Source organism: Labrus mixtus, chromosome 2 (assembly GCF_963584025.1).
Source record: "Labrus mixtus chromosome 2, fLabMix1.1, whole genome shotgun sequence".
In the NCBI taxonomy this organism is placed as follows: Eukaryota; Metazoa; Chordata; class Actinopteri; order Labriformes; family Labridae; genus Labrus; species Labrus mixtus.
This window is the reverse complement of record NC_083613.1, coordinates 18,957,820-18,981,941: the sequence shown is the minus strand read 5'-3', so window position 1 is coordinate 18,981,941 and position 24,122 is coordinate 18,957,820. Positions and strand designations below refer to the sequence as shown.

At 40.9% G+C, this 24,122-nt stretch overlaps 1 protein-coding gene across 2 annotated transcripts; it reads right to left on the bottom strand.

Moving 5' to 3' along the window:
- Positions 1 to 1,026: 1,026 nt before the first annotated feature.
- Positions 1,027 to 23,897, bottom strand: LOC132987451 (bromodomain-containing protein 4-like). Of its 2 annotated transcripts, XM_061054530.1 has the most exons (24): positions 23,813 to 23,884; positions 22,121 to 22,670; positions 20,563 to 20,719; positions 15,566 to 15,806; positions 15,376 to 15,468; positions 14,227 to 14,364; positions 14,013 to 14,145; positions 12,902 to 13,078; positions 12,660 to 12,853; positions 12,209 to 12,583; positions 11,378 to 11,506; positions 10,631 to 10,852; positions 10,203 to 10,450; positions 10,018 to 10,118; positions 9,673 to 9,930; positions 9,481 to 9,576; positions 8,896 to 9,285; positions 7,308 to 7,913; positions 5,857 to 5,957; positions 5,345 to 5,465; positions 4,935 to 5,068; positions 4,642 to 4,832; positions 4,040 to 4,265; positions 1,027 to 2,345 (listed from the first exon to the last, which is right to left on the bottom strand). In XM_061054530.1, the coding sequence occupies exons 4-24, from the start codon at positions 15,692 to 15,694 to the stop codon at positions 2,280 to 2,282; spliced, it is 4,128 nt and encodes a 1,375-aa protein (XP_060910513.1). In that variant the 5' UTR covers positions 15,695 to 15,806; positions 20,563 to 20,719; positions 22,121 to 22,670; positions 23,813 to 23,884; the 3' UTR covers positions 1,027 to 2,279. The 2 variants fall into 2 exon arrangements, with proteins under 2 accessions (XP_060910513.1, XP_060910523.1); XM_061054540.1 differs by lacking the exon at positions 22,121 to 22,670 and having other exon boundaries at positions 23,813 to 23,897.
- Between the last annotated feature and the right edge of the window lie 225 nt (positions 23,898 to 24,122).

Genomic DNA, 24,122 nt, shown 5'->3' with positions numbered 1-24,122 from the left:
AGTTAATTGAACATGAAAATGAAAAACTAAAATCATATTAATTAAAAACAAACAATACTAATGATTCAACTTGGAAAGGGTTCATTTGTGGGAATTACCCTGATTGTAGTTACAGCTTTCATGTGTCTTGGCATGCAGTCCTACAGTCTTTCATTATAAATAATATAAGAAATATTAACGCAGCATGGCTGTTTGATAGCTTGTCAAGTGATAAGTAAGCAGTCCTTCATTAAGTAAAATAAGAGGTTTCGATATAAAACAGATTCTTATATAGATCTAGCTTCAATGCATGTAGAGACACATCTTTAAGGAAAATCTGAAGTGGTTTCTTCATTTTTCCCCCCAGAGTTGTATGTGTGCAGTTATTTTGATCTAGGAGACAAAAACGACCAGAAACAGTTTTTCAGAATTTTTTTCACATTATTTTTTAATACTTTTCTTAAAAAAAGATGCTGTACTCCATGATCTGAACAAGATGAATCTATTGACCTCAATGCCTCACTCACCAACATACCAACAGGTTGTTCTGGGTAAAATAGCAAAGGGGGGGGGGGAACCTCAAAACAATCAAATATGAAAAGGGGAAAAGAAATAAATGTAACATTAAAAAAAAAAGCGATTAAAGAATTGAAAACACACACAGATCTCAGGGCCAACCTAAGAAAATCAGGAGAATGTCCTGCTTCCACAAAAACACAATGGCACACGACATCCCAAATGAGTTAGCATGGACGATGAAAGATTTTCAAAATAAAAGACAGGAAGACGACAAACAAGAACCATGACAGAGTGAAGCCGTTCGGAGGATAAGACGCTTTGAAAGACTAAAAACATGTACATGATGAAAGGACATTTCTAAAAAAAAAGATGCAAGTAATGACAATTTAAGTGCAGATATTGAACACATAGTGATGGGGTTTAAGTAGAGTAGTGACATACAGTAATGTTGGAACTGCTTCTTTAAACTATCACAGCGCAAACTTCTGCATAATTTCAGATTTAAAAGGGGATAAAGAAATAATTAAATAGCGATAAAAACGTAGCCTTTAATATAAAGTGAAAAGAAGATGCATCTTAAAACGTAAAAAATGTGAATGAACTTTCAGCACTCAATAGATTGGTTTTGGCATAGAGTCGAGAAGAAATAAACAGAAACAAAAAAGGTATGAGAGAGAATAAAACAGATGAAACAATCCTCTTGATAGAATTATAAAAAAAGTTCTTTCTTCTTCTTTACAGTAAATTCTACAAAATCAAAACCAGAGCTCCGAGATGAACAAAGAGGCGAGCTTTGCTCCCCCCCGAAATCCTAATTTCTCTCATGCTCTTTCGCGTTGACGTTAAGTCGTATATAATATATATTCATGTATCTATTCATATATATAATATGTATAATTTGTTGGGTACGATTGTTAGTTTACAGGCCAGAGCGCTAAGGCAAAGGACGAACTCTGAGACGTTCTAAATGACCGCTCCCCTTCCTAATCTCCATCGAATATTTGAGTATCAGTGACGCCTCCATCCCTCCAGTTATTGACTGAAGAGAGAGAGAGAGGAGAAGTGAAGGGAGGAAGGGTGGATCAGAAAACGTATGTGGCCGTGTGTGTTGCGTTCCCACTGAGTCCTGAGAGAAAAACAACCCACTCTCAGGTGCCCGACAGACTAGAGCCCACCAGCATCGGTTAAAATCCAAAAATAAAAAGAGATTAGGAGAAAAGAGTAAAACAGTGATGTCTGTTTGTAAATTTGTTCGCCTGTTCCTTTCTCCACCTCCTTCTCTCCACTCACAAATTTAAAGAACAAGGTTTCATAGATTTCCTTAAATTAAACAATTAATTTTCTATGTAAAAGTTCTGTCCCCTCTGTTTTATTCGGCTTTTCTTGTATGTTTCCTTGAGGGAGCTGACTATCTGATGATTTCACTGTCCAACAACCATGAACACCAAGCCAGACACCAAAACGTATCCGACATTGGAGAAAGAGGGTTGCTTATTTCAATGTCACTTCCCCCACCTCTCATTCACATGACACAAGCCAGCTGTTTCAACTACTGAGAGAAAGGGACAGCTACTACCAAGTCTGTGTTTACGTGTGTGTGTGTGTGTGTGTGTGTTTACGTGTGTGTGTGTGTGTGTTTACGTGTGTGTGTGTGTGTGCGTGTGTGTGTGTGTGTGTATGAGAGCAGTGACTGTGTTTCAGAGCTTTGTGGTTTTATATGCATGTTTGTAAATGTGTGTCCAAAGATCCTTCTCTCACTCCCACCGTCTGCATTTCCCTGATCAGAACAGGTTTTCTTCAAAGATGGCCATCAGGTCACTCTGAAAGTTTATATCAATGGTGTCCATCTGCAGAGAGGAAAACAGAGAAATAGAATTAAAGACTGTTGTTAAAAAGCTTGTTTGTATTGTGATCATTTCCTTCACTACTATGTGTCTTATTCTGGCACTTCACTTCACTCGAGTAGCTCTGCATGGTTTCAGTTCTTAAAGGCTTTATATGTGATTTTTCACACAATGTAATAGAAATCAAGTATATCCTCTGAAAATAACTCTGTGAGTAATGACTGTCTACAATGGGTGTAACACCCGAGTCCCACTGTCTGTGATGTTTTCAGAGTCATATTTTCAGTTTGTTTACATCGCCTGGACAGCAGCAGACTCCTCCCCTCGCGTATAAAAGTTGTTTAATTGAGGGACTAGAGAAAAGAAGAATAACATACTGTACTCACTACTTAACTGTGTTTCTAGATCACGCTCATTTCAGGTAAATTTACATGCAGTGTGAAGATAGGAGCATAATAAAGATTGCTAGCATTAGCATGCTAACACAACAATGCACCGCGAGTTGTTTTGGTTTCATGCTGGTGCTCAAGGGCGACATCTGCTGGATCAAAAAATCGCATATAAAGCCTTTAAACAAGCCGTTTTACCTCCTCTTCCTCTCTGTTTAAGGATCCATTCCTCAAAAACTTCTTTTAAAGATACACCAACTAGACTACATAATTTCTCTTAATCCTGATCGAATTTTGCAAATGCCATCGGTACATTTTTAAACCCTTTTGCAACTCAGAATATGAGAGTGATCTACAGCAGCGTTGACAGGATTTCGGTGCCACACAATAATACATCACATCGGGCCTCTCCGCCACACCTTCAGCCAACTATTGCTATAACCACACCTCCATTATATTTAAAAGCTTTTAGTTAAGGTCGTCAAAATGTTAATCCTTCAACTCTTTTTGTTACCAACCATTTTTACAAGAAACAATCTCTCTTTATTCTGATTAAAGATTTGGTCAAAAAGTCGCAGCTTGGCTTTAAAATCGACGTCTAATTCACATGCGTGAGAGAAGAATGAGTCCACGGGAAAAATTCCAGGTAAACTCCTGATACTGTTTAAATTGAACAAAGGCATCGTCAATGTTTTGGTACCGAAATGTTGCCAATGTATGTATGCAGTGTGCAGGAGTTTACTTGAAATTCTTGTTGATACAATAAACAACAACATTGGGTGCCCAGAACTTCTATTGAACTATTGTACAGTGTCTTTGAGTTCCTTAAAAGAGCTCTATAAATAAAATGTATTATTATTATTAAATGTATTGTTATTTTTGGTTCAACAGCTATTGAAAGTATTATAGTTAGATTTTTACTTGTATCATATCAGTTTTAAAATTCCAGTATAGTGACTACTCTAATTGTAACTTTGTGTTACATACTACATACTTGAAACATGATCAATGAATTGCTTTTTGTTGGCATTTGACTCCTCTTTTTAATCATCTAAAGGTCGTCCATTTTTATTTATTCTAAGAGTCAAGAAAGAGTTAAGCATGTTGTTTTATTTGGCCTATTTTACCTTTAATATGAAAGTAATGATTTACAGAGAAACAAATCCAAACAACATCTATGTTTCTATTTCGGGCCCGATAAGAGACCCCTTTCTCCCCTCTCCTCCCCGCTATGACACCCATGGTGATCAACATCAGTAGCAAAAAAGAGCAGAGTTTTGGTATTGTTGTTTTTATTCTCATGCATACCGCCTCTCTCCTGCGCCTCTCCTGCTCGCGACGACGTGCCATCTCCCTCTGGTCGGCTGAGGAGGGTGGAGTCGGAGCTTGTTGCGGAGGGGGCGGAGCCTGTGGAGAGTGAGTAGGTGGGGTAGAAGCTGGAGGTGTGGGAGCCAGTGGTGACTGCTGCTCCTGGCGACGGCGGGTATCTTCTTGCACCCGACGAGCCTGCTCCATGGTGTCATCATCGTCACGGCTGCGAAAAAAATAAATAATAATACTTAGATAGCCCGGATGGAGTTGGCCTGTTAAATCTTCCAATATATCCCAACTAATGCCAGATTTATTAGACCTCTACCAGTATTATTATTTCATAGATTCATATGCGCATGCGAAGGTTGCAATCTCCATTAAATCAATTAAACTGCTTCATTATGTTTTCTGTACACCAGTATGTTCTTCTCTGTTCTTTTGTTGATATTGTGATTCTTTGGATATAAAGGCTAAAAACTCTCATGATAGCGTTGTATTGTGGACTGCTGTTCGTCTGCGTCGTTCTATTTTAAGTCTAGTTTTGCATCCTGAAAAAGTAGTAACTCATGACTGTTACACTTTCTCTTTCTCTCCCATACCGTAGCTTCCCTTGCTCTCTCCTGGCCTGCTCAGCCTGTGCTTTCAGCTGTCTCTCTCTCTCCTCCTTCTCCTTGGCGGCTCGTCTGAACTGTTCAAAACTGTCACTGGAGGAGCGCACAGAGGAGGCTGGCGTGGACTGAGGCTTCTGAGCCAGGCTCGCCCAGGAGCCGATGTTCTTTAACTTCACATCCTGGGAGAGAACAGGGAAAGAATGGTGTGAAAAAATGTCCGATCTGATTGGGGAATTTTCTGAGTGATGTGGCTGAAAACACGAGTGTCTCATCTAACATACCTGTGTCTTCTTGGCAGCAACAGGAGTTTTGGGCTCTTGTTTGATTTTGATGTCTTGCTGAGGGCAAGGCGTTACTGGGGAGTCTGTGAGGCGGGAACCAGCTCGAGAATTATCCAACGACTTTGAGTCTAATCCTGAGGAGAGGGAAATGGGGTCAACAACACATGGAAACTAAACCTAACCCTAAATAAAAGTGTAATTCTGTAAAGCAGCTGTAGATCTATGCAAATCTTAAACTGAAGGTAACCTTTCCACACATATCACATTCATAAATAACAGAAGAGAAATCTTGATTCTGCTCAACATTGGATGCTAAAATGCAGGCAAATCAGTTTAAAAGCTTCTTAAATGTTACGTTCTTAAGCTTCAGATACGAGTCATTGTTTTCTACGTAAACATTTCTCACTTACTGTGTTTGTGGTCAGGTTTGTGTGTGTCTTGACGCATGACAGGGCTGAAGGGCGAGGGGGGTAGAACAGGCGAATGGGAAGGTTTCTCTTCTTTGACCCCGACAAGGTTGGACCTCTGCTCCTACAGAGAGACACACAGAACATTCGTATGAAGGTGGCAGAGTGGTTCGTTTTGCGCATTATGTTCTGTGGTCCTCAAAGTGCATTCCAGGGTTTGAATCCGACCTGTGGCTCGTTTCTAGCATGTCATTCCCCACTCTCTCTCTCTCTTTCTGATTCCCACTATCCACTAACCTGTCTTTTCCATAAAGGCACAAAAAGCCCTCAAATAAATCTAAATAAAACAACAAAAACCTAGACTTCAAATAGAAACTCTGTCAGATGTATTTCAGCATTATAAATGACGACTTTTGTTTGAACTCATTTCACCTAAACCCCCAGATGACTACAACTTCTGTGCTGGCGTGTGCAGTCAGGACACACAAACACAAATGAAGAGGTGTCTCACTTACATGTTTCTTTGTTTGTGAGGGTGACTGCTGTCCCATTGTGTGGAACTGAGGCATCTGTGGAGAATGCATCATCAGGGGAGAAGGGCTTTCACGCAGGCAACCTTAAACACAGGAGACAAACGATACAATCAACTATCTTACTACAGAAATGCTACATATCATGAACTATTTCAGTGGGAAATATAACTTAATGTGCAGAAACTTATACAAAACAGCACATTGTGCGAACAAATATTCTGAATGCTGAAGTGAAGTATCACAAGAGGAACATTGCTTCTGTCAGATTATTGTTAAATGTTGTAAGTTCTTTAATATTTTAAAGGGCCAGCTAATTAGCAAGAGGCACACGATAAAGCATCTTTGGCTGCATCCACCTTTTGCAGGTAGAATGTTTTAGGAGAGAAAAACTGGCTTTCTCCACGACACATGGTGAGACACTGGTATGATTCAATACATGTCACCTGAGTCCTCTTTAGATTGATATTCCAAAGCAGCACCAAAACAAAGTTCTGCCATTATTATGCTTATGTTGTTATAGATTGTGTCATATGCACAATACTGGTGTCTTATTGAGTGGTTTCGGATTATGTTTTGGCATTGTGGAAGCGCAAGCGCCATGATGTGTATCTCCACACAGACACACATACACACACACACACAGCATTGTTATACCCTTCCCACCTGTCTCCAACATTATACATTGCCAATGTCTCCCTGCCTGTTACTTCCTTCGATGCTGCCTCAGGGGCGGATCAACTTTGCCGCACCATTCTGCCTCCAAACAAGGCAAGGCAAGTTTATTTATATAACAAATTTCAACAACAAGGCAATTCAAAGTGCTCCACACATCAAAAGCATCATGACAGAGGAAAGAAAACAAACATTAAAATAGAAAATAAAAAAAACACTGAAATTATTAAATCTGAAAATATATTCAAATAAAAATAATTCAAATGAAATTAGTTTAAATAAATAAAGTAAAAATATAAAGAGTTAAAAGTTACAGTGCCGAGTTAAAGTTTAAAATCTTATTAAAATTGTTTAATGAAAGGCAGCTGTAAACAGGTGTGTCTTTAACCTCGATTTAAAAGAGCTGAGAGTTTCAGCACACCTGCAGTTTTCTGGGAGTTTGTTCCAGATATAGGGAGCATAGAAACTGACAAGGTCTCTACCTTTATTGAAGTCATGGATTAGTTAGTGTGTGAAACATAGATTTTATATCTGAATTATTTCTGCTGCTGTTGATATACTTTAAATGTTTGTTTGGTTTTGAAAATGTTGTGACTCTCTGTCGTTGTGTACTTTATTTGGTCTCCATCCCTAACAGCACTGTTTACTTTAAATAAGAGAAGAGTTAGAAGAAGAAGTGCGTTCATCTTTTCCCTAAGAACATCTTGGGGGTTTAGATCTACATTTTAAGAAATCACATCTTGATGACTCAGATATCTTACCGGCTACAAAAGGCTCCGCTTTGCTGCGTGGCGAAAGATGTTGTTGAATTTGCTGCATCTGATGCACCTTCTGCTGCAGGGCGACCCCCTTCTGCTGCTGTGGCGTTGACGTGTTCATATGTGGGAAGGGCTGTCGCATATGTGCGTGGCTCGAGCTGTGTCTTTGTGTCAGGGTGGGGTTCGATGTGGTCACAGACTGTGCGTTTATTGACTGCATGAGCTGAGAGGCGCCCTGCACGGGCGAATGAGTGAGCGTGTGTAGCGTCTGCGCAGGAGGTCGAGCCTGGAGCGACTGCAGGAAGGTGTGAACCTGACTGAGGGGCGTGATTTCAGAGCTGGGGGGCGTCGGCTCATCGTCATCCTCCAGCAGGGCTTGGGGCGGTTGTGCCGAGAGGGTGCCCAAGATGCCGTGGGATGGGGGTGAAGGGACGCGGGGTCGGGGAACGGGCTGGGGGAGGGGAAGTGGAAGCGAGGGCTGAAGCTGAGGTGAGGACGATGGAGGCAGGGAGGGGAGCGATGATGGGGCAGGCTGGGGGGTTTTAGGAGGGAGTGGGGCTGCTCGGTGGCTAGGTCTTGAGGGTTGTGGGGGAAGAGCATTGTGGATCGCTGCAAAACGGTACAAGAAGAAGAGGATGAGAAATGATCAGAAAAAAATAAACAAAAGAATTTAAATACTCAGTATTCGGACATTTTACAGACCAAAACAATAAATTAATTCAAAAGAATGATAAATCAGTAGATCCAAAAGATTGACTGAGGTACATAGAGTATCCAGATTTTTCACCCCAATCTAAATTTGAGGTATTTTTTAATAGTTATCTGCTGGTCCAGCTCCAATACTTCTGTTTTCCTTGATAGTACAGCTGCACAGTGAACACTTCAGGTACTCTAAAGTTATAAACCTGACACTTTAACAGCTCTATAATACATAGAAAACAAATGCAGCATCCATCCTATCCCTTTTTTTAACTTGTTAATTTATTACTTTTTTCAAAAAACTAAATATTTGATGCATTTGGCCTAGCTGCTGTCTAAAGGGAATGTCTTGCTGCTTCAGGGCAGCCTAGTGCCTGAGTTACTGTTAGAACCTGTAGCCTTTTAAGTGTTTATTTCCGCTGTTTCCATTAGTTATGAACCCATTACATAATGACATGAATTGTTTTTTCTATTTTGTGCTTGCAGGGCTTTGGATGAGCTGTTGCATAGGGACTGAAATGCCATGAATGAACGACTGCAGCCAACAATTGCATGACTAAACAGTGAGTGACACAGGTCTGCTTCATAATAAGTCCTTAAAATTTGTTTTAAAGAGCATGTAAAATGTATGATTGATATTTTGGATTTCAATATTGATGAAAAATAATATAAATGATAATATTGCAGCCCTAGCTGATGTTAAACATGAACTGAATAGGGCTCAATATTGCTAATTTATCCACTACCTGTGAGATAAACTGCTTTATCCGTCTCCATTTTTAAGATTGGACTGGGAGATCCCTGGGAAACGCCAAATTATTTTTTAAAGTATCATCCATTGCCAGGTCTAAATAAATACTCAAGAGGAGTTGTGTTATTGCAGTGTACACACCTGGTGAAGGTATGATGGGGTGTTGGTTGAGGAAAGGGTGCGTCTCAGTGGGTGTCTGGCCGGTGGGTGTGTTTGCATTGAGGGGGCGGGATGGGACTGGGGCACCGGCAGGAGTAATGTTCGGATTTGGCTCTGAGTTGGACTGCGCCAGGTGAGGATTCATGAAGTGAGCTAGGGGATCGAATCCAGAGCCCAGCAGCTGGGAGTCCAGAGACGGGACAGAGACGGTGACCGGGGGAGGAGGGACAAATCGTGGTTTGGCCTGGACAACCTGAGGCTGAATGGGTGGCTGTGGAACAACTGGGGCCACTCCGCTGCTCAGCTCCTGGAGTAGCGGTCTCTTTGCATCTCTGTTAATTGAGTTCTTCTTCTGCTGCTTGGGAACCAGCCCTGCAAGACAAAGACATGTTTGAGTTAAATATTGTTATACAGTTGTTCCTGCTGATAAAGCCTTTCAATGAAGACTATGATGTGTGTAATGTAACACATATGAAGGAATCACAGGTAGTAGTTCTTAAATAATAAAAAAAAACATTGGTTACCATTCTCAGAGTCTAATGATCTAATGATTAGTATGACTGTTACCATTCTCAGAGTCTTCACTATCAGAGGAGTCACTGCTGCCAGAAGATGATGTCTCAGTCTTCACTTTTGTCATGTTTGACATTTCCGAAGGCTTCTCTGCTCAACAAAACACACAACAATCAGAAAATTAACACTGAGAAAAAAAAAAGGTTTTAGAGTGAAAGTTAATTAACTGTGACCCAAACAGCCTACCTGACAGCTTCTTCTTCTTCTTGAGGCAGCTGGAGACGTATTTCTCCAGCTCTCTCAGCGTGGAGGGCTTCAGGGTCTCAAAGTCGATCTCTATCTCGTCTGGGTTGGAGTTCTTCAGTGATGGCTCTCGTGTCTGGATTATGTGCACAACGCGGCCCAGCTTGTCACCGGGCAGCTTGTTGATATCCAGGCTCAGCTGGCGCTTCTCCTCATACGACATCGGCTTGCCCCTTTCAGCGGATCCCGCCCCAAACACATCTGCAGAGGGAAGAATGGCAGCGGGTTAATACTGGGCCCTTGTTTAGGACATAAAGCGTTATGTTAGCATCTCTATAACACACGTACCCACGTCATCCTCTGCTTCAAGAGCGGCCGAAGGGACCAGAGGGGTCGGCCCGGGTGGAAGGGCCACAGCTGGGCGGCTGTTTTTAACTCCTTCTTTCTTACTGAGAATGACAAAATAATAAGATTAACTCCTGATAACGTGGATACAGTAACATCACTTATCTTTCTACTTCTGGAACACCCACCCAGGCTTTTTCCTTTCCTTCTTTACAACTATTGGCTCCTTGCTGCTCTTGTTTTTCTTACAAGTCTGAATTGTCACATGGGGAGGGCTCTCCACAGGCTCCTCTGGTCCACTCTTCTTCTTGTACTTTTCCTTCTTCTTCTCCTTCTCTTTCTCCTTCTCCTTCTCCTTCTTCTCCCTCTCTTTCTTCTTGGGCTTACTGACTGGAGGTTGGGAAAGTGCTGCCAGCTGCTCATGAACGGCTTTAAGCTAAAGGACACAAACACACACAGTCAGCGTTGTGATCTTATGGGACAAAGAGATAGTAGCATGCAAATATGTTTCTTGGAGCTTCAGCGTTCACCCACAGTCGGTAAAGCTGCTCTGCATGGCCCACCCACCTGTCGTGTCTCATTAGCCTCCCTCCCCCTTCATTTTCCATCCTCTAACCTGTTCCTGTAACTCTGCCAATCGCTGTTGCCTTTCATGCTCCGAGTCTCCCCCCGAGGACTCCGATTCAGAGGAACTGGAGCTTTCGTCCTCAAAGACGGCAGAAGGAGGCGGGACTTGTCGAGTGGAGGGGGCAGGGTGGAGGGCCGTTGACGGGGTGGGAACAGGGACGAGCTCCTCTGGCTCATCGGGCATTTTGGCAAAACGCATCTCAAACACGTCCTGTTTGAAAGAAGCATAGCAGGACAACAGTGAACTCAACTTGAACCGTGGCAGGACAAGTGCAATTATTTGACATTACTCTTATCTCAAGGTTCATTGTGCCCTGGGCACTAGGCCAGACCGACATTTTTGGGGCTGATTACGATATCGATATTGGAGAGAAAAAAATCAGATACCGATTTATCAGCCGATATCTTTATCAAACACTTGTGGATGAAATACATTATAACATAGACAAGATGGTCACTCAACTGGAAAGTACCTGGGCATATGCATGCCAGTTGAGAGTTTGAATGCTAGCTGTAATCCATATAGCACACTCTGCTGGTGACAGCCAGAAACAGAAGTGCTACTATAATTCAACGCTAGTCATATGCACTACATGCATATTGGCCGATTGTATCGGCTGGCTAATGTATCGATCAGGCTCTACTGGGCACCTTAGTACATGTATTCAGTCCTGGTCATACAGTCTTCTATACATATATACATGGATGTGTTTATCTATACGATGTGTTTGATTACCTGCAATTTGCGTGCCATGCCGACCACATCATGGTCAGGGGGATTGTACTTGTAACAGTTTGAGAACATCAACCGGACATCTGCAGCAAATTCTTGAGCGTCTCTGTACTGTCGGTTGTCCAACTTTTTCTGAAGGAGACAGAAGAAAAACACTGCTGTGATTAAAACTTTCCCATTCTTTAAGTAATGAAACACTTTTCATCCCTTGATGTAGTCTAACACAAAGTTGTGTAGAAAGGATAGTGGTTTTTAAACTAAAATATTAAAGGTCTCAAGATATGAAATACCGTTGTTCCCTCTCAAGTGTATCTAGTAAAGCAAGCAGGATGCTTTTTATTCATATGAACACAAATATTTAACCCTTTGAACTCTGAGAAAATAAAGCACTAGTACCTACGTTGGCATTTTCTGCTTATTGTGAAATCAGTTAATGTGGTGTTATCAAATGTTTAATATTCTATGAATCTGTACAAACAAAACTGAAAAGTTATACAAGTTAATAAACCATAATAATGGATGACAGCACTGAAACTGTCATCAATTTAAAAAACTAAACATATTCCATGAAGAAAGTGTAGAAACATAAACCAAATACTTCTTTGACACTTCAGAAGTTATTTAAACAACGCAAATTTTATTTTTGGATTTTTTTTTAATACATATGATCATTTGTATGAGCAGAATGGAAAGGTGCTTTAAATTTATATCTGCAATAGAAATGCAGAGCCTGGATAAATACACATTTTGGAGTTCTTGTCTATGTAAAGGTGATGTTTGATGAAAAAAACCTAACAATTTATCTCTTGTTCTCATTAAACCTAATAAAATCACCTTGATGGTGCTGAGGTCCATTGGGTGTTTGATGATGTCATGGTAGTCGTGGAGACCTAAAGCTTTAACATCTACAGGCTTGTAAAAGGGCCAGGCATATCCTACGTGCTTCTTGGATAGCATCTCTTTGACGAGGCGTCCACAGGAACGTATCTGGTCCTGTCGCTTCTGCGTCACAGTCCCCCCTGTCTCTAAAACTCCTCCCAGGTGGTGCTGGGAGTCTGGCTGCGACGTTTCTTTCTTGGGTTGCTTGGGTGGGCGAATGCTTTCTCGACGTGGCCGAGTCTCAGCAGAGACAGGAGATGATTCACTGAGCTGGTCGTTGGCTGTGGGTGTGGTGGTGTCAGCTTTCCTCTTCTGGCTCTTCCTTTGCTGCTTGAACAGGCAGGGATCAGAGGTTATGGATAAATCAGATTGTGGTTCATAAAAATGGCTGCTGACTTCTACTTACCTTAACGAGTGCGGGGGAGCTCTGCAGCAACGGGGCCGCCTGATGGAGACCTTGGTTTTTCGAGGCCGAAGGGAGAACAGACGTTATTCCCTGTGCTAGGACGTCAGGAGTTGAGAGGGGAAAAGAGGGTCCCAGATGCGGTGCATGGGCGGCGGGTGTAGGAGGCACACGTGGGGGCTGAGGCTGGATCAGAGGCTGGATCAGAGGCTGGATCAGAGGCTGGATCAGAGGCTGGATCAGAGGCTGTGTCAGAGGCTGTGTCAGGGGCAGGACTGGAGGCAGGCTCAGGGGGGGAGGGGCTTGGGCAGCGGGCACGACGCGGGTCTGTGGGGTCGTAGAAGGGGAAGAGAAGTCTCTTGTGTGGGGGGTGGTGGAGGGGGAGGATGAGTCTTGTCCTGAATCAGACTTGGATATCAGAGCTGTCAGGAGGGAAAAAAGAGAAAAAATTCACACCAGTTCAATCACAGATGTTTGCTTCCCCCAATGAGTCAAATTGAAGTTAACTTTCATATTGCCAGGACACAGAATGCATTTCTACATTGAATATTTTTGTCAGCAGGAGTTTACCTTAAAAAAATCAACAACAACTGCATGAGCAGGCTACATTAAACACCAGAGGACAAGTGAGTCATCAGTTATAACACTCATTAAGCTTACAAATACTGTAATGGAGATTTAAATCCATTACAGCACATATCCTGTGGAAGCCCCAAATAGACTGAAAGAGATGCACTGCGAGAGAACACAACCACTTAATGTTGCTGTTATTTGCTGCAACTTGGAGAGGGGAGGACTACAATAATTCACTTTCATTATAAACACTCATACTCGATCTGACATGATGAGGTGGCGGTGCCGTGTGATCAGTTAGCGGCTGGCTGTGCTCTCAGTCTCAGCTAGACATACAGAAGGGTCGGGTGTTTCAGTCTGAGCCGATGTATTTAACAAGTCACCATTTAATGCTACTTTTATAATCCCACCACTGTAGCTCGTAGTTTTTAGCAATCCGTGTTGTATTGTGTGTGCGCTACAACCAAACGTGTGTGTTTAAACCGAGGATGACGGTATGGCAAAAATGCATCTCGTGGCAGAATCTTGTATCGGTTCCGGTATTGATACTGGTTAACCGCCGGCTGCAGTTGTCCATTTGTAATGACATTTATCTGACTGCTTGATTGATGAAAAAGTAGCCATGTGCAGTAATGTAGAAAATTGAAGATGCAACCCATTATATTGAAAATACCAATAATACACACAAACCCAATCCCAACCTCCTTCACGTTGTCACTACTGAAAGGAACAAACTGTAAAATGTTGATATTTTGAAGTTTGTATTACATCACAAACACGTACATGTCTCCCGTCTGCCCCCTCGGCGTCCCTTGGTGACCACAGCGATCTCCTTCTCCTCCTGCGGCATCTCTGTGATCTTATGAAGAAAGACCTTTTCCAATGTCTTGGCCATCAGGACAATGTCGTCCCCAGGCTGAAATCACAACAGAAGCACATGTTTAGACCATGTCTTTTTACAGATGAGGCACATGATGACACGTGAGCAGCGGCTGACCTTGTTGTAGATGTAGCAGTTAGTGAACATTGTGTTGAAGTCTTGGATACACTCCTGGGCGTTCCAGTAGTAGTTGTTCTCCAGACGTTTTTTTATCGTGCCCATGTCCATTGGGATCTTGATGATCTTATAGTAGTCCTTAAAAAAGAAAAAGAGCAAGTAGAGGGATAAAATAGTATAACATCTGGAATGAAGTAAGTGAGGTAAAGTCCTGTTTATATGTTGAGGCATCTTTTTAATCTCTTCACTATTGTATTTAGTACTATGTAAGTACAATTGTGTGTGTCCATGTTCACATTTTCTCTGCTCTGTCTGAGGAGAACTCTCACACTGCTTTAAATGTTATGTGAGCTTAGGGTCAATTGTGTTTTCTAACTTTATTACCAAAGATACACCAGGTCAATTTAAAAACTTGATCACAATTCACTGTACTCGTGAGTGTAAATGTTGTTAACTGGAGTTACCTGCTTACTGCTTATTCTTCTGGTCTTATAATCTATCTATTTTTTCTTCGTTGTTTTTGGTCTTTTTTTTGTCTCTTATTCATTTTAATTGTACTCTCGATGTCATTGTAAATGAGGGCTTGCCCTCAATGATTTCTCGAGAATAAATAAAGGTAAAATAAAAATAAATAAAACATTTTAAATTGATTGATAAGCTCGAGGTACATACGTATGCAAAGTATAATATTGATCATACTGTATAATGTGAGTTTGGAGGGCCTGATCTGTATGTCACTTCACTCTTTATGTCAGCTTTACTGAAATCAACTCTTTGTCCAACAGGTGACTTCTTCTGTTCAATAAAAAAAAACTTTTCTCTGAATCAGCAGTTAGTTTAGGTACTAGCTTGTCAACATTAAATTGATGCAACACAACAGATAAATATCGACCACTGAAATTGGTGCATGGCATATAATTTGCGGATGGGGCGATATTTGTTAACAGGGCGAATATCAGCCCATACTTATGTTTAACTGATCTTAACACGTCTCCCTAGTAACCGCTGCCAATTTAGGTATTCCATGTCTCTAAACATGTGGCTACTTCTAGAGTAGTAATTAAAATAAGTGTGGCTGTTTTAGATGCTTTCTGTGTGTGTTAAGGATGATAAAATATATTAAGGGGCAAATTAAACACACTGACTCACAGGTAAACCGAGTTTGATGGCATCTACAGGACTCTGGAAGGGCCATGCAAAGTTGTGTTTCCATAATGTCTTCAACACCTCTTTGAGCAGGAACTGAAAATGAACAAAAAAATACAAAATTCAATCAACTTAAAGTCTTGTGTGAAAGAACAGTAACAGTGAAAAATTAGTGAAATAGATATGTGCGTACCTGTAGCTGGTTGGTCTGTCGTTTGGGTCTGGAGGGGTTCCATGTTTCGGGGGGTGGCGGGTTGAAAGAGAGAGGGGGTGGGGCAGAGGGAGGGTTCTGGCTGCTGCCTGCCTCCAGTCCGTCTCCCATAGCAAAGCGGGGTTTCAGTTGCTGAGCCGACAGGTTGGGCAGATTGGACCTGGCAGGGGCAGGTGGGACTGGGGGAGCCCCCCTCAGGCCATTACTCTCCTTAGTCGACTCTCTAGAAGGAAAATTAACAAATGCTTTTAGCACTTCTGTTGTGAAACAAACTTCCTCTGAAAACAAATCTCAGCCAGTCTCAGTATCACACTTCAACTCTGAAACCAGCCGACTCTCCCATCGGGTCAGTTCAAGTCATTTTCACTGTCAGTGTCACCAAAAAGCCTCTGCTATCAGAGGCAATCATATATCAAGGAAATGTTTCCTTTTTCAAGAACAACACTGTTTCATCCTCAGCAATTGAAACCACGCAAACCAGACATGTGATGTTGCGTCTTTGTAACAGGTCCCGGCAGTTGAGTAAAAAATGTTTGTAGTGAATGCAGTTCACTCGCTCACGTGATTATTTGACAGAAATATATATTTGTCTGTCACTCATACCCGCCCCCCACAAAAAAAACCTCCACGAATCAACATGAATTGCACAAGTTGGCAAAGCGACTAATTTGCATGCATGTAGTATGCTCTTCAATCATCAAGTACAAATGAACATCAAATTACTGGATTCAATCACCAGCCAAACAAATAAATGATATTATATTTCATAAGTAGAAGTGGAAATGACAAACTTTAGCTATTGGTGAGCTCAAAATTTGTAAAAAAAAAGAAATTAAAAGCTGGCTTTAAGGGGATATGACTTTCTTTGCCACAATCCTGTAATAAATGGTTGCTGGGGGGTAGCTTTTCTTGGCCTTGTGGAACTTTGACATAGTTAAACTATGATTTTTATTGATTGATTGATTTTATTTTTTAAATGAATAATAAAACAGGTAATGAAAGGAGAGTTCTTAATTCTCATTAATTTGAACAATAAATCTAAACTGGGCAATAATTTGTGCAAAAATCCACTCGTGAATTACAGAACATTACCTGGACAACAAGTTTTTCTTGTGATCAATAATTGACTTGTGACTATAATTTAAATAAATATATGTATATATATATATATAGATATATATATATATATATATATACATATATATAATAATTTGTAATGAATATAGCTATGTACATTTGTGTTTCACCATGTTAAACTTTTAGCCCCAAAATGTTTTTCCTACATTCTGATCGAGTGAATGCACCAACATTTAGCTTTTCTGCACTGTAAAACAATCTTGATCCAGTGGTAACCTCCGGTTTGTTAGGAGGCTTATGGCCCACCTTAACTCCAGCTCTTTGCCTGTTGTTAGGTTGACCGGGAGTTTGATAGTCAGCATTTCCAATATGGCAACCAGCATGGAAGGGCTTCAATAACAGCCCTTTCAAAACCAATGGGTGATGTTCAGTGTTTCCCCTACCATTATATTAGGGGGGCGGCCCGTCCCCCCAACGGCACCCCCCACCCCCCTTGATGGTCAAGTTCATTTTATTTTCTATATAGCGCCAGATCACAACAGAAGTCATAAGGATACATTTCCTATAGAACAGGTCAATACCTCCTCCTTTTATTAAACAAACTTAATAGCCTTCTGTTATTTATCTTATTTACATGACGGCATGTCATATCTGTCTCTACATGGTCTCGTGTTGTTAGGTGGGGGTTGTTTCTGCTGTATAAATCCAATGAAGAAATTGTGAAACAGACTGTAGATTATAACGCCATTTAATCGGCCGAGGTCAGACAACTTTACCAAACAGGCATGCTTACAAATCGCTGACAAAGTAACAGTGTTCACAGTGCTGCTTATATTCTGTTAAAAGGTGCAACCCACAAATTCCTTTCTATTTGGGTACATCACTATAAAACAATAAAGATGGCATGACATTGATTTGTATACGTAACAGATGTAGACTCTTTGTCTAGCAAACAGTTGTTGACAACATATGGTTGGCTCCTACACAAATAAAGATCTGCTACAATTTAGGTGTTTCACCCATATAAGGTTACGGCTTCAGACACCCAAAGTAGGAGTGCTAACAGGTGGTAGACAGACTTAAATAGTACATTTCACAAAGTTACCAAGATGAATGAATTTCATGAAAATTCGTACTAACACGTGTTTACAATTCTCCTCTGCTCTCTGTGTCGCGCACGGTGGAGTTTCGCCCCGATACACACACACACGCGCACGCACACACACGCACACACACACACACACACACACACAGACACTTGCGCGCACACAGGTGAGCACACTCTCACCAGCGGAGGCCTGGGTGTGTGTGGTTGTGTCTCACAGACGCACACGCAATAATAAAAAGTCCGTAAGAAGCATCAGAAAATAAAGTAGTCGGCTTAGTTGACTTCGGACTTTTCTGGGCATGTCTCTCTCTCTGCCGTTACTCTGGGGATGTGCTGTTAGCATGCTGCATTCAGAGGTGCTCAGACAATGAGAGATGCATTCAGGTGCGCTCAGAAACGGGAGATGCAGGAACAACTCGCAGGACCCCCCAACCCCCCAGACCTCTAAACCTAGGGGAAACACTGATGTTTATATACAGTCTATGGATCCAGCCTTGTGTCCTTATTTAGACATATCGCTTGAATATGCAGTAAATAATTGATTTTATTTTTGTTGTAGAAATATTGATGTTAATTAATGAAGTGAAGAGGCCTCATAACAACAGATAGAGAGAGAGCAGCTGTCTCTCTTTGATCACTCAGAGCAGTAAGTGACACCATCCTTATTACTGTCAAATACTGCTGATTAGGGATTTAATGTTAACTCAACTCACGATACGATTCTCTCAATTCATTTTACAAAATGACACTCTAGACAAATTATGACTGAAAAGGATTCCTTTAGGGGCTGCAAACTTACTTGTCAGTGTGGTTTGGCCTTTTAATGTTTTTTTTCTCGCAACAAGGGGAGGTGATTGGAGCTTCTCATTGTGGATTGAGTGTTGGTTGTGAGATTTGTGTAGTTCCCTGTCTTCTTGCAATATTTGCACTACAGCTGCTGACGCTCACAATATTATTGCGATTCATTTTTCAGAGTACCCATGTGAACCTTGACACCTTTGAATCAATTTATCACGATTAATCTTTACATCCCTATTGCTGATTTTTAAAATAATAACAAGCAAGGTCCGCACTATGCTGATTGACACCTCCCATGTTTCCCTCTGCCTGTCTGTGTGTGCTACTTTGACATTCTTACTCAGCAGTCAAAACAAGTTGAACCTTGTTTGAGGAGTGTTATTAATAACCTAGTAAAATCAAGAAAGTTCAGAATAACATCAGCTGCAACAAGCTGCACAACATGATCGAAACAATGGCACTAGAATGTTTAAATTTAACACGAGACGAGTTGCACTAAAATCAATGCATCTAAGGAGCCAGTACGAGCAGACAACTCTTTGTTTACATGCAGAGCCTATATCACACGATTCTCGCATTACTTTCACTATGGGTAGATTGCGAGGTGAGAGACTGTTTCTTTACCTTATACAATCTCGGTGATGGTATACCAATAAAAAGAAATCATGATCAGCAAATAACCCGTCTGCTTGTTGCCAGGTTGTAAAAACGTGCATCTTTAAGATGACCATGTAGATCAATGTTTTGACTTTGCATCAATATTATTTTGATCAACCAATCGATGTATCAATCCAGATCGAGGGATCGTTACACCCATATTCAGTCTTGCTTCCTTCAGTTGAGAAATATTGCCAAAATCAAAGCCAAACAAACTGAACTCCTAGTACACACCTTACTCGTTTCTCGCTTACATCACTGTAACTCCCTCTTCACAGGCATCATTCACTGATCCATAGCACATCTGCAATTGGTCCAAAACGCAGCTACATTATGAACAGATACTGGTCCTGATTCTTGCCTCCCTTCATTGGCTTCCAGTTTAGTATAGAATACAGTTTAAAATGTTAGTAATTGCTAACATGGCCCTACATTGCGTGGAACCGACATACGTACATCCGTACATACTGGCTCACATTTCAATTCAAGAGTTGACTTTTATTTTGAAGTGGCAGCTCCTAAACTCTGGAACAGTCTTCCCCAGAACAGGTCTGCCAAATGTGTTTGATGTTTTAAACAGCTTCTAAAGACTCTTTTATATAGTTCAGAGTTTTCCTACATTTAGTCAGCCCTTGCACCATGTTTGAATGTGTGCTGATATGTGTGATGTATTTGGGATTTTACTTGTGCACTCTCCTGTATGTGAAGCACGACTTAACGTTTTTTCCTTTTTTTTTTTTTAAGTGCTTTAAAATGAAATAGAATTATTATTCATGTTACTATTAAAGGCAGGGTTGGTAATTTTCGAAAAACTAGCATGATTTTGAAAGTAGCATTCGCTCAGTGCTTGGTCTGCACCCACCCCCTCCCCTCTGTGCTCCCTCAAAGCCATGCCCCTCACTTACATGCCCCTCACTTACATGCACGAGCGCTGTTGCTCCAGAAGCGACCTCTGCTCATCGCTTGCAACTTTATCATAATTCATGTGAGAAAAAAAAAAAAACGTGACTATTTTACTACTGACATTGGCCAACGCTAAACTCACAGTATAAACTTGTTCTCTACCCCATGTGGGCTCGTGCACGCATGGGGTAGAGAACGAGCAGGGAGAGAGGGAGGCATGATTGGTTCATCAAATTGGAACCTCGTGGCAGACATTGATCAAAGTTTTTACATGCTTACAACAGCTACAGATGAAGGATTTTCTTCACAATTTCAACCAAAATCTTAAAAAGTACATCTGGAGAAAATTACCAACCCTGCCTTTAGTATGAATATAATGATCTGTAATGCCCAAAGTCCCCCCAGGATATTAGTATTTCTGATTCTGAAGACTCACATGTTTGATGCTTTACAGCTGTGGTCTATTCCTATTGGGTGATCATTTCTCAGTCGGTGAGGTGGCGATTCCGAGACGTAACACCGGAGGTCGGTCAGTGGGACGTGTGTGTGTGCAAGGACACCACAACACACAGGTTAGAGGCCAAGTGTCACACCTGGGAGAGAGATAGACAAAGTTGTTCAGTATCTTATAACAGGGTGTTGAATAACTTCAAATGAAGTTTGTCAGCTTTTAAGGAGAAATTACAACTTTTCAGTACTTTCAAAATAGCCTATTTAATCTAAAATGTAACAATAATGCAAATGAAACATTTTTTTACAACCCCATGAGCCCCACAGATAGAACGGGATCTTTTCATTAGAAAATTTGAACCTTTATTTCAAGGTGCATATACTTCAAATTCAAGCCCATTCCTAACTTTTAAAAAAATTAAGTAAAAATATAGCATTTTAGACATTGAAGATGTTATACAGTCCCTGATTGATGTGTTTTGATTCAGCAGTGACAAATACAAATGTTGTATCCTTTCATGAAATGTTAAAAGTTGGATGGTGTTGGGATTACACATGTAGCTCTTTTTCCAACCTGTTCATCAAGGTTGCATCTCTTTTGTTCCTTTTTCCTGTGCAATATTCAAAAGATGTTGTTTTTTTTCTTCTTCTGGGAATAACCCTTGACCAACCGGAAATATGACGATAGACTGAGACTTAGATAACACACTAATTACAAGATTCTTAGCCTAAAACAGACATGTGACAGTGTTGATGCCTTAATAAAAGGTTTCCGAGCAGTTATAGAGCATCCTGACTGATGTTACTGTACTCCTGTAGCACAATTATCCATTTCCATATGCAAGCAAGAAACTCTTCTGAATGTGTCTTATGATTCTGCTGAAAAATGAGTTTCCAGGACTATGTTCCTCCAAGCTGAGGACAAATAGGACCACATGAACACATGATTGACCATGCTCGTTGAAAGTTTGTATGTTTTCCTTTCTTTATCTGACAGAGGCTATTGGGTGGAAATGTTGTTACCTGAGGAAGTTACAACTGTTTCGTTTTTTTGCTTCTTTTGAAGATATTTCTCTGAAACATTTATGATACAGGGATAGCTTTTGTTCACCTGCCGACTTTTAATATTTTACTTGACACACGAGAGTAAAGCACGCTGCTCTTAAAGAGTGCTAAAATAATATGGATGGAGTTGCATACATTCATTTTACATAACACTGATTAGTTCTTTATATAGATAGCGGTGAGGGAAAGAGAACGTCGATGAGGGATCTGCATTGACTTTCATGAAAGAGAGAGCGGTGCACTTTGCTGTCTGTTTATGAACTTGACTAAACAGAAACAGTCTGTTCTTGCTTGTAAGTCAATAAAGAGACAATATAGACCAGAACGAGACTTTCATCACTACCTCCTGTCTTATCTGTGTTTGTTTCTAAGATGAAATCAGACAGTGACTACCTCAGCAGAAGCAGTGTCAGTCACTATGGAGGAGATCGATGAAGAAAAGACGGTCATAAATCAGTGGGAAGTTGTCTGACTTTTACCTGGTTGAAAGCTGAGTTCCTGTCCTTCTCTTGTTGCCCCCTCTGTCCCGTCAACAGAACCCTCAGTCCTGCTGCTGGCCAGAGGAACATGACGTGCTTGCAAGCATGTTAGCTTGATAAATAGGGGCGCATACAGACTTCTTTTTTTTTTAAAATGGGGCTGCCCAACTGAGGCCCCTCTAATGCAGGGGTGGCATGAAGTTTGTGATACACATAAAAGCCAATTTATATACCCTTTCTATCCCAACTAATCAAAATCTAACTACACACGAATATACCGTAGCACAATGGACCCTTACATTATATTTTGAAAGTGTATAGACGCCGTAAATTAGCTGCAACATTGCTTTGCCCCTATTCTTATGTAATCTACCTTTAAGTATTTCACAGTGTGTAACTTTCCTTTCTAGAACTTTTTAGAAATGTCAAACAATCAGTCAATTGCCTTTCTAATGTTGTGAGCGATTTCTTTCCCCTGATAACTGCTGAATGGTCTTCTTCAGGTCCTCATTACAAGTTGTTAAAAAGGTTCTTAACAGCTCTCTCTTTTCTGAAAAAGAAACCAAAACAAACACTGCAACACACTATATAACTTTAAAGTACTTTTCAGCAAACTTATTGACAGTAAATATAACAGAATTTGTATTAAAACGTAATACAATATTGTAATGAACGTATCTTTAAACCTGAAGTCCCAAACTACTTCCCAATAACATTACTCATAAAATCTAACTGAGCACATCACTATGGAAACGCTTTATAAGTACCACGAACATCAAAAAGACAAAACCTTACACAGGTTATACAGGATACAACTGCGTTTATATGTGCATAGTTAACATAAGGTGCAAAGCAATGTCGAAGCAACTTCAAATAAAAGACAACGCCTGAATAGGGAGGCGGATAAATGTAGTTTAAAACAAATAAATTACTTCTACATTTATCAGCCATGTTTTATATTATTTATTATCGAGTAGCTATGATTTTACAACATGTAACGTTAACCGAGAGCAAAGACGCTAACGACGTTGATTGTGTTATATCCATCATTACATGTAATGCCACAATTCATTTTACAAACACTGTGTTAACAACTTTGTTCAGCAACTCTGCCTTGTTAACCTTTCATGTCAGTGCAGCGCCATGTTTCCAGTGAGCAGCTGACAGCTCCACACGTAAACCGCCTTTCAGAATACAACTAGGACGGGATTGATATTCTCGACATGACGTACGTTGCACTTTTAATGAAGTCCTGCGTAACCTACGCTGCCGAGAAGACGTACGTTACGTCACGAATACGGCCTACGGGGCTACAAACAAACAGCCTAGCAGCTAACAGGCTAGCGCGATAGCGACCTGCAGCTAACGTGCACACTGACAGCACGGGGGTGTCCACTGCCATGAAAACAACCTTACGACACGTTTTGAAAGAATACAGAAACAACATTCAATATGCACACTATAACCTAATCTCGCCTATTTAAAAGACAAGACATCTTCTATAGCGTGTGCCAGAACCGGTGCAAGGCCTGGGAAGGCAGCTCATGCTCCGCTTAGAGAAGCGCACACTGACAGCGCCTGAAAAACGCCCCCGATGCCCGTTGTTAACCTTTCACTCAGTCCTTGGAGTCACAGGCATACGTTTATTATTTCAATGTAATCAATACAAACTAATAAAATGGTATTTTTTACCTTCTTCAGTCGGTTGTCAGCGCTCGCAGACCTTCCTCGCCCCAAATCTAGAACAAACAGTCCCGTTTGACGTCGAAAACGTCAGACGCAAGGGGGCGGGTCGATAGTATGTCATTCAAAATTCACCCATAGCTCCACCCACTCTCAGCCCGTAACATCACGCAACACATTGTAATGATTTCTATCAAGTACAGGTTTGTATTTATGTTATTGTATTTTATCCAATTGATTGGTTTAAGATGGCAAAAATTAATCGATTAAAAATGTATGTGCAAAACTGTTAATTGTGTGCAGATGGTGTTGCTGTAGT

Coding starts and splice junctions, on each gene's coding strand:
- LOC132987451 (XM_061054540.1), bottom strand. CDS start 15,694: ATGGGAGACGGACTGGAGGCAGGCAGCAGCCAGAACCCTCCCTCTGCC. Junction 10,451..10,630: donor TGGCAGAGTTACAGGAACAG/GTTAGAGGATGG, acceptor TGTGTCCTTTAG/CTTAAAGCCGTTCATGAGCA. Junction 9,931..10,017: donor TGAAGCAGAGGATGACGTGG/GTACGTGTGTTA, acceptor TTCCCTCTGCAG/ATGTGTTTGGGGCGGGATCC.